The 10,391-nt window shown below is 43.8% G+C and overlaps 1 protein-coding gene across 1 annotated transcript; it reads left to right on the top strand.

The window, feature by feature from the left end:
* The first annotated feature begins 8,645 nt into the window (after positions 1–8,645).
* Positions 8,646–9,665, top strand: Gpr33 (G protein-coupled receptor 33). The gene has a single exon (XM_038335671.1). It carries the CDS (start codon positions 8,646–8,648, stop codon positions 9,663–9,665), a length of 1,020 nt encoding a protein of 339 aa, XP_038191599.1.
* The last annotated feature ends 726 nt before the right edge of the window (positions 9,666–10,391 follow it).

A 10,391-nucleotide genomic window follows, 5' to 3' on the forward strand; every position in this document is an offset into this window, starting at 1 on the left:
CTGCTTTCCGGTGATGTCAGAGACATGGGATTTCTGATCCTGCTGTACTGCTCACAGCTGTAAGGAGTTCTTCCTTTGAGGAAGCTGGAGACTGCCTGTATGATGGGGGCTGGCTAACAAACAGGCGTGGGAAGGCCAACTAGCACCATCCTATATGAAACCTGAATTGCAGTCCCTTGCTCTCAGCAATTTTAATTACTGTAAGCCACATATCTTATCTCAATCAATCTTCAAAACAGCCTGCGACAGACAAAAAGACAGCTATTAAAATGATGCCATAGCTGCTTATTTATTAACCCATTACTTATTGACATGAAAAAACACTTCTAACTTTTCTCTCTTGGTTTTTTGAAACGGGCTCATTTAGCCCAGGATGGCCTTGAACTCCTGACCCTCTTCTCTCCACCTCGCAATACAGGCATACACAGATGTGCCTCCAATCTAACGTATAACATTCTTTTAGTGTTCATAAGACTCTTAGGTTTATCTCACACATCCTCCCGTATCTTGAGTATTATTTCTCAGCCAGTAGAACCCACCTTTATAAGAGATGTCACACAGACTTTACAAATGGAAGCCTGGTGACATTTGTGCTGTTCGTATAACCAAATAGAATGTGTAGTGCAGCCGTTCCTTGCATTCTTCTTGAAATATACATATGTATTTAGATGCATATGCCACTACCAAAGATAATCTAGTGAGTCACATGAATTTTTAAGACCTCTTAAGATGACGGAGGGCACCTGACACTGGGGCCAAGGTTCTGGCTTAGAGAAGACAATGAAGCTGAGGTGCACACCCAGGCTGAGCCCAGCCTTACAAAGCTACTGTGCAGTTCTCTGGGTCACCCCCCTGATCACTCTGGGCTTGGGGTGGGTTTTTGTTTGTTTTGTCTTGTTTTGTGCTGAGAGCAGAACCCAGAGCCTTGTGCATGTCAGGCATGTGTTCTGTAACTGAATCACAGCTCAGTTCTGGGTCACTCCTGAGAGACTGGCCCGTGCTCTCCCTTAGAGGAGGCTTCACTTAGGAATCAGAAGGTGATGCCTCTCTCCCTTCAGGCCTCAGAAAAGGGAGGCTCTACTCTCCAGCAGTTCAGATTGGGCGTGGTTACATTAATTAAAACTCAACTGGAGTGAGTTGTCTTTATTTTTGTATGTTTGTTGTCTGCTTTAATTTTTATTTTGTGAATGTGGCTGTTTTATGAAAGAATTTATTTTACATCCTGACTGCAGTTTCCCCTCTGTCTCCTCTCATTCCCCCTTCCTCCCCTCCAGTCCCCTCCTCCTCCATTTCTGTTCAGAAAAGGACAGGCCTCCCATGAATATCAACAAAGCATGGCATATCAAGTTACATTAAGGCTAAGCACATCCGCATGTATTGAAGCTGGGCAAGGTGATCCAGTGTGAGGAGTAGGATCCCAAAAGCCAATCAAAGAATCAGGACAGCCCCTGTTCCCACTATTCAGAGTCCTTCAGGAAGACCAAGCTACACAACTGTCACCTATGTAGAGAGCCTAGGTCAGTCCCAAGCAGGCTCCCTGGTTGTTGATTCAGACATTGTGAGCTCCTGTGAGCCTAGGTTAGTTGATCCTGTGTGTTTTCTTGTGATGTGCTTGACCCTCCTGGCTCTTATAATCCTATCTCCCTCTCTTTGGCAGATTCTCCAGGCTCAGCCCAATGTTTGGCTGTGGGTCCCTGCATCTGTTTCCATCAGTTACTGGATGAAGCCCTCTCTGGTACTAATTGTGATAGTCACCAATACGAGTGCTTATATTGTTTGTATATCTGTGCATCACTTGCATGCCTGGTTCCCTCAGAAGCAAGAAAAAGGTGTCAGATACACTAGAACTGGAGCTACAGACGCTTGTGAGTCACAATGTGTGGGCTGAGAATTGAACCCAGGTCCCCCAGAAGAGCAGACAGTGCTCCAACCACTGGGCCATCCCTCCAGCTCCCTTGCCTTAGTTTTATACTACATTTACAAACCAATTGGTAGAAAATCATAAATTGTTACCTGCAAATGTAGTTTGTGGTTGGCCACAAGCCCACAGATAATGACATGAAGACTTATTATTAATTATGAAAGCTTGGCTTATAGCTTAGGCTCATTTCTAACTAGCTCTTATAACTTAATTAACCCATTCTATTAATCTACATTTTACCATGTGACTTTTTACCCTTCTTTTATTCTATTTATTTAGAGGAGAGGAGAGGGGAGGAGAGGAGAGGAGAGGAGAGGAGAGGAGAGGAGAGGAGAGGAGAGGAGAGGAGAGGAGAGGAGAGGAGAGGAGAGGAGAGGAGAGGACTGAGAAGTTGAAACTCCCATGAGCATCGCTCTAACTAACAGGAAGTAATGATGAATAAATTCTCCAGTTTTGTTTCCCTCAGGTGGAGAGACACGGTGTATTTGTTCCTCTGGATCATCACACAGCTAGCTCCTTTATCACCCCAGTCCCATCAAATGTCATCCTGAAAGAGGCTTTTCTGGATCAGCTCACCTAAAGACACTAAGTCATTCACCGTGTGTGTGTGTGTCTGTGTGTGTGTATGTGTGTGTGTGTGTGCGTGTTGGTGTGCTTTCTGTGGCTGTAATAAAACACTGGCCAAGCCAACTTTAGGGGGGAAAGAGTTTGTTGGACTTGCACTTGCACACAACAGTTCACTGCTGAGTGACATCAAAGCAAGAACTTAAGCAGGAGCGCGGAGCTGGAACAAAGCAGAACCATAAAGGAGCGAGCTCTGCTTACAGGCTCACGTCCCACGGCTTGCTCTGCAACCAACCTTGCAAAACTCAGGACTCTCCTCCCTGGTGGGGGCAGTGCCCCCAGTGAACTGGGCTCTCTCACATCAACTATTAATCTAGCAAATGCCACCCACACTTGCCGACCGGTCAATCTGATGGGGGCAATTCCTTGGCTGGGGTTCCTTCTCCCCAGGTTATCCTAATTTGTGTCAAACTGATAAAAAACAAATGAGTACAGTACATTTGCATGCATTCCCACATGTGTGCCATGGGTGTGGCAGTCAGAGAACACAATTTGGGGAGTTCCAGCTTCCCCCTTGTTGAGGCAGTTTCTCTTCTGTCAGTTTGTGGCTCTGGACTAGTTGGCCCAAGAGCTCCTAGCGATTCTTCCATCCCGGCCTCCCATCTTACTGTGGGAACACTGTGTTACATGTGTGTGCCACCACACCGAGCTTTTTATGTGGGTTCCAGGTGCTGAATTCAGGTTCCCAGGTTTGCATGACAAGCACCCACCAAGCCAGCACCCTGGCTGGCTCACCACTCTTTTCATTCTTTAATGGTCTGGGTACCACTGCTCTCTGCATCACTCGCTAACTGGTGGGCGGTCCATCTTTCCCCTCTGGGATGCAGGATCCAAAAGAGCACAGTGCTCCCCATTTACCTCATATACCCAGTAGCAAGACAAGTACCTTACATTACTATAATCGACACTCAGGAAATCGTGGGTGATGAGTGAATTGAATCTCAGGAACATTCTACCCTGTTCTAAAAGATCTCCAAGTAACTATGACTTCAGGCAGGCTGGAAACCATGGGGTTAATCCTTTTCCAAAGCTCCTTCCCAGATACTTCTTCGCCCATGAAAACAGAGGAATTTAGACCAGGTTCTTCTTTGACAATTGTTTAAGTAACAAAATTCATAAATAATTTTTGAAAATGGGATAGTGCTTAATTTTTCTTCCCATTCCTAGAAAACCTAAACTGACACCTTTCAGACTCCCCTAGAAAACCTAAAGCTGACATCTCCCAGACTCCCCTTGAGAACAACTCTCAATGGTCTCTTCCCCCCATATTTATCAGATAACCAAACACTGCAGGGAAGCTCACTGCCTGCTTAGAGAAACAGCTTCCCTTCTGTGGCTTCGCTGGGTTAGTGACTCCATTCAGTTCCCTTTCACTTTTAATAAAGTCAGGTGATTTCACATCAAGAACTCTGGGGAACCTGGTTTGTGCTGTCTGACACAACCGCACTATGAGCTACACAGATATGAAGGCAGGGCCTCCAGAGCTAAGAGCCCTGGCTGTTCTGCAGAGGACACGGACTCAGTTGCCAGCACCCACGTGGTGGCTCACAACCATCTGTAACACCAGCTCCAGGGGACCTCATACCCTCTTCTGGCCTTTGAGAGCACCAGGCACACATGTGGCGCACAGCATCCAAGCAGGCAAAACACCCGCACACATAGAAAACAATTTAAAAAAAAAATAAGAAATGAAGCCAATGGGGGTGGGGCCTGAAGAACCTGTAAGTATATTGTTCCCAAGGCCTAGAACATCTCTATCCAGCACCCCTCAACTATTCAGTTCAGATATCATCTTTAATAACTGCAAACATTAAGGGCAATTGCTTTGAACTGTTTATTTTGTTTGCCTCCGTTTGCACGCTGCCTGGCAGGCTTTAGTGCTCTATATAAACAGCTCTTGATCAGAGCATTCGGATACATTTGCTCCAGCACGCTGGGCTTGCAGGTGTTCTTTCTGTCACAACTTCCACAATGTCAATATCAGCCATCAATTATTTAATACTTGCCCTGTGCCTATCATTGTGCTGGGTCTTTAAGAGAGGGTCTCATTAAATCCCCCTCAAGGATAATTCAAATATGTATCACTGTTGTTTATTTTTATGTTAACAAGCGAAGAAACTGAGACTCTGCTAGTGTATAGGGCGATGTGGATAGATCTATAATAGAGGTCTAGGCAGAGTGGGAATTTCTGTGTAGGGTTGAGCAGCCCCCTCCATGCTGTATCATGCAGCCAGTATCATTCCCACGTGCAGGGCATCAGAATTTCTAGCACGCATCATTTTTGCTTCAACTTCTTCATTAACTGTTAATAGAATCTAGGGTGAGTTCTCAGATGGTTTTAAGGGTCTCAACTCCTTCACCTGTGGAATGGGAGCTTGATGAAGAACCTATTGTGATCTGCTTAACCTCTCTGAGACTGTCTATGAATCTTCAGGATGAGCAGGCTTGGACCAAATAATTCCTCATTACATCTGGGTCTGTGCATGAACCAAAATAAAAAAAAAAACCAGAAAAAATACTTCCTAAAATGTAGCAGTTATTTTGAAACTTGCCCTTAACCTACCCAGGAGATCTGTACTTAGGTTGAAGGTCACGGCCAGGAATGAATTAAGAACTAAAAATCTAAGCCTATTTCAAGCAGGTCTATAGCCTAGCAGTGCAAGCGTTAAGATCCCGAGTCTAGCAAAGTAGACAATGGGTCTTATTCCCAAGCTCTTTACTACTGAAGCCACGCTGCGCGTTTGATGCATTTTCTACACTGGCAATGAAGAGAGGGAGAGGGAAGAAATGAGGCCACTGAGACCGGCACAAAGGCGAATCTGAAAAGAGAGAGAAGTGGGCCAGCAATGGCTCGCAGACACCTCTCTGTAGCAGGTAAGGGACCAGCTCCGTAGCCCTGCCACTCACAACTGTCCAGATGCGCTCTGCCCACCACGCTTCCTCTTTCCAAACTTTGGCCTTTCCCATTCGTTCCGTTTTAATGTGAAAATCAGAACTTAAGTTTTTCTCTTTAACAATTTTTCTCTCCAACAAGATCAGATCATTTCCAGTTTTTTTTATTACCTGTGTCTCTTACTTACCAACTTGCTATGTACCTAACACTGATGGTCCACATGCCAATGAAACTCCCAGAATCAAGCCAGAGAGTCTCATGGGATGGACAGACCGAAGGATATAATTTAAACCCATGTTTTAACACCTGAAATTGTCATGTCAACCTTAACTGACATGAGCTCACAGGATCTTCATGACTCTCATTTTGAAACGGAGAAATGATTTGGAGAAGTAATCCTCTCTTTGACTCCACCTCCACAGCTGTACATCCTACAGAAAGGAGAACCAGAGGAGATGAAAGCCTCACCGAGTTTATCAATGGTAAGATTAAGGAGTAGCATCGGCCAGCAGAGGGGAGACAGAGTCGCTGATTGCTGCCCCTTTCCCTGGAGAGAAGACTGCAACTTTTGGCCACTGTGGTATCTCAGACTGCCTAGCAGGAGGACACGGCTCTGAGGTAAGGTCCCTGGGCCCAGCATGTTTCTCCTAGCATTGCCGTCTGAATAAACAGTCTCCAGGCTTCCTAAAGACCAGAGGGTCTAAAGTTCCTGAGGCCTTCCCCTGCAAAAGTAGCTCAGTGTCCCCAAGTGGAGGACCTCCTAGACACCAAATCTTCAAGATACGAAAAATCTAAGAGCTCAACCTCAGGAGACAGACTTTGGTTCTGTAGAAATCGCAGAGGTTCCCAGGGTTCAGGACAGGCACTATGCGAAGGAAATAGAGTCTGCAACTTTACAGGTGCTAAATGAGGTTCTTAGTGGCCTCTCTATAACAACAAAATGACCTTTAAAAAATGAATATTTGCCATCAGTCACATCGGGAGCTAAACAATGTAAGTCCATTGTCCCTTACAGTCTTCATAAAATCTCTTAGGGGATAAGGAGGAAAAGGCCTAAAGGGTCAAGAGGATAGGTAGAGAAGCCTTGAAACGCAGAGCTGTGATTCACCAGAGCCCAAGTTCTGCAGCCCCACTGAGCTCTACTCAAGTGCCTCACGCCATCCTAAAAGATATTCGAGAATGAAGGACTTCTCTGACCTCCACATCGCAAAGTGGCATGTGGAGGCCTGCATCCACACACACCCATCCTATGCACACAATAGCAACACACTCTTAATACTAAAAATAATGAAGAATTGTCTTAGTATATGCAATACTTCAACTAAGAATCTTATATAAAATGCAGAATCACTGATTCTAATGGAAGAAGTTTTGCTTTCATTCTGTTCAAGCCTATAGCAACTTCAGATGCTTTTCTAGAGTTCAGCCTCACAATTCAACAAATAAATCATGAAAAATTCAACTTCCCATCTGCATATGCACTAAGAGATTATCATACACGCATAACATGGGCACACCAATGCCACACATACCCTATTTGCACAGACGAACACACAATCAGGACAGACACACAGTCAAGTAACACATAGTGTATACACACACCTCACTAATACACTACAGATAACATGCACAGCTCACAGATATTCACACATGCACACACAGAACTTCATATGTATAAGCCATGGATAAAATATACCCCATAGTAACATACAGACCATATAGACACCTACACACACACACACAGACACACACACACACACACACACACACACACGTGAGGTACTGGGGAGTCTCCAGGGACCCCAACATCTCTGCACTTTCCACCATGTACCCCTCAGTCCTAGCAGCTCTTCTTTTCTCTCCATCTCTCCTCATTCCAAAGTGGGAACCCAAGCTCTTTTCCTTTGCTCCCCAATACAGTCACCAACGCAAGGTAACTGTAGATTAACAGGGTGAAGGAGCATTTTACACACAAAAACACACAATTGGGCTAAAGCTGAGCATTAGAAAATACCTGCGCTGACATCCTCAGAGCTAATCTCTGCCTGCATCCTTCCTTCTATCCAGGACTTCTGCAAGCCTGCTGGCTTTTTCCTGTTATCTAAGGTCACTTTCCCTCCTCTCTCCCTCCCTCCACCTCTTCTCAAGGCCCCAGGACCTTTGTAATAACAGCTATCTTTTAAATCATTCTCAGATTTACATTTTTGACACTACAGGAACCATTATTCAAGAAACTAAATATTCTTAAATACTTTGATATTTAAATACAGGGATTCAAGATACATTATCAAAGACACTTCCCATGAATTATCAGTTTTCCTAGAGAGCATCAGAGAGTGGGAGGGTTCCCCGCACATCCCCGTGGAGGCGTGGTGGAAGATGTGAACGGACAGAGGACATTTAACCATATAAGACTCACTTTCTCCTTGCTTGGAAGTTTGCTCAGTGTTGGAAGGGGAAGCCCACGTCTGTAATCCCAACACACTGGATGTAGAATCAGGAGGATCAGATGCTCAAGGTTAGCCTTGGCTACATGGCAAGTTCGAGGCCAGACTGGGCTCTATAAGACCCTGTCTCAACAGAACAGAAGAAAACAACCACAAAGATTTGCCTCATAGACTTTCTGGAAAATCAAAGAAATTATTTTTATGGGAAGATTCTGGCTTTCACAAATATTGGATTAATGTGAATTCTTTTTCTTCATTCCCTTTTCTCACCTCCCCAAGGAAGAAATTACTTCCTGTATCCTAAAGCACAGGTTCTTATTTTATCCATAATTCAGAAGCACTTGATAATCTTGTGGTGACTCCAGACTCCTCTATGAAGGTCAGTCCTTACTGTTACACACTAACCATTAAAATACTAGATAACTAGGTTATGAGATAAATCTAATTGTAGCATCTTATGAGTAGGAAAATACAGTTGTTTCTGGGAGGAGTACTATTAATGTTTATTTAATGCATGTCATCTGAAGCATTTCTATTTTTTAAATGAGAGTGACCTGACTTTATTCCTGTTAATAAAAATAGAATAGGCATTAGAAAATAATTTATAAGTATTATTATAGGAATACTATGCTTGCCACTATTCAAATATGACCCTTTGGACTACTGTTAGACCAAAATTCCTACTTTAATTTCTTCATTTAATCCTTGTTGATATTCTTCATGGTTTTTCTTTCCTCTGTTCCTCCCTCCATAGGTAATTATGGATCGGATCAACTCTTCTGGCTATGTGATCAATGTCTCTACTTTAGTAAGCAACAGCACCGGTGTTCCAACTCCTGTCCCCAAAATAATCGTTGCTGTTTCTTTGTTCATGTCATTTATAGTGGGTACCATCAGCAACGGCCTCTATCTATGGATGCTCAAATTCAAGATGCAAAGGACTGTCAATACTCTCTTGTTTTTTCATCTCATTCTCTCCTATTTTATCTCAACATTGGTCCTGCCGTTTCTGGCCGTCTCCTACCTTCAGAACAATCACTGGCCCTTTGGAATTGTCTTGTGCAAGGTATTCAACAGCACTTTGTCTGTGAGCATGTTTGCATCTGTTTTCTTCCTCTCCATCATCAGTATTGATCGTTATCTCCTCACCCTTCACCCAGTGTGGTCCCAGCAACACCGAACCCTGCGCTGGGCTTTCAGAATAGTCCTGGGAGTCTGGATTTCTGCCACTGTCCTCAGCGTGCCCTATTTGGTTTTCAGGGAGACGTACGATGACCATAAAGGGAGAATGGTATGCCAAAACAACTACCTCGTGTCCATTGACTGGGAGAACAAAGACAAGCAGACATTAAGGGGATGGATTCACGCAGCCTGTTTCCTCGGTCGCTTCTTGCTGGGCTTCCTTCTGCCCTTCCTCATCATCGTCTTTTGCTACAGAAGAGTGGCTACCAAGATGAGAGAGAAGGGACTCTTTAAGTCCAGCAAGCCCTTCAAAGTCATGATAACTGCCGTCATCTCTTTCTTTGTGTGCTGGATGCCTTACCATGTCTACAGTGGCTTGGTCCTCGCCATGAGCCAGTCTCTACTTCTACAGGTGATTCTGGTACTTACGGTGGCAACCGCTACTTTCAATACTGTCTTTTCTCCCATTCTTTATCTATTCACGGGGGAGAATTTCAAGGTTTTCAAGAAATCTACTCTTGCTCTGTTCAAGTCAACATTCAGTGATGATTCTTCTACAGAAAGGGCACAAAACCTAAACTCAGAAACTGAAATTTAAATGTGGATCCTTTGGGCTGGAGATATAGCATTGGTTAAGAATCCTTGTTGCTCTTCGATTGGCATTCAGTTCCCAATGCTCACATCTGCCTATAACCCCCAGCTCCTGGGAATCTAGCATCCTCTCCTGGCCTCCGTGAGCACCCATATGCCAGCCTCATACCCATACACAGAAATAATAAAATTTATATTTTTAAAATTAATTCTGAATCCTTAAATAAACATAGACTCTGTCAACTATACCACTAGAGTTATATCAGCTGATTTTTGTATTCTATATATCCTGTACTTAAATGTCTTCTGGTCTGTTCTAATTAGAGCTGTAAACATTAAAACAGTGTCAATGGGAGAGAAACCCTGTCTCGAAAAACCAAAAAAAAAAAAAAAAAAAAAAAAAAAAAAAAACAGTGTCAATGGGCTGACAAAGTGACCCAGTGGGTAAAGGCATTTGTCGCCAGTCTAAAAACCTGAGTTTGATTCCTGGCCCCCACATGGTAGAAGAACAGAGCCAACTCCTTCAAGTTGTCTTCTGACCTACACACACATGCACACACACGCACACACACATGCACATACATGCACGCACACAATGCATGCACACACACACACACACACATACTAAAATGTAACTTAGAAGTTTAATTCAAAAAGTAAAGCATCCCCAAGGAAATAAGCAATTGGTCATAATGGAAGTGTGGTTTTCATTTTTTGTTTTATTTTGAATTCT

The sequence above is a fragment of the Arvicola amphibius genome, chromosome 7 (genome assembly GCF_903992535.2).
Source record: "Arvicola amphibius chromosome 7, mArvAmp1.2, whole genome shotgun sequence".
Classification (NCBI taxonomy): domain Eukaryota; kingdom Metazoa; phylum Chordata; class Mammalia; order Rodentia; family Cricetidae; genus Arvicola; species Arvicola amphibius.

Coding starts and splice junctions, on each gene's coding strand:
- Gpr33 (XM_038335671.1), top strand. CDS start 8,646: ATGGATCGGATCAACTCTTCTGGCTATGTGATCAATGTCTCTACTTTA.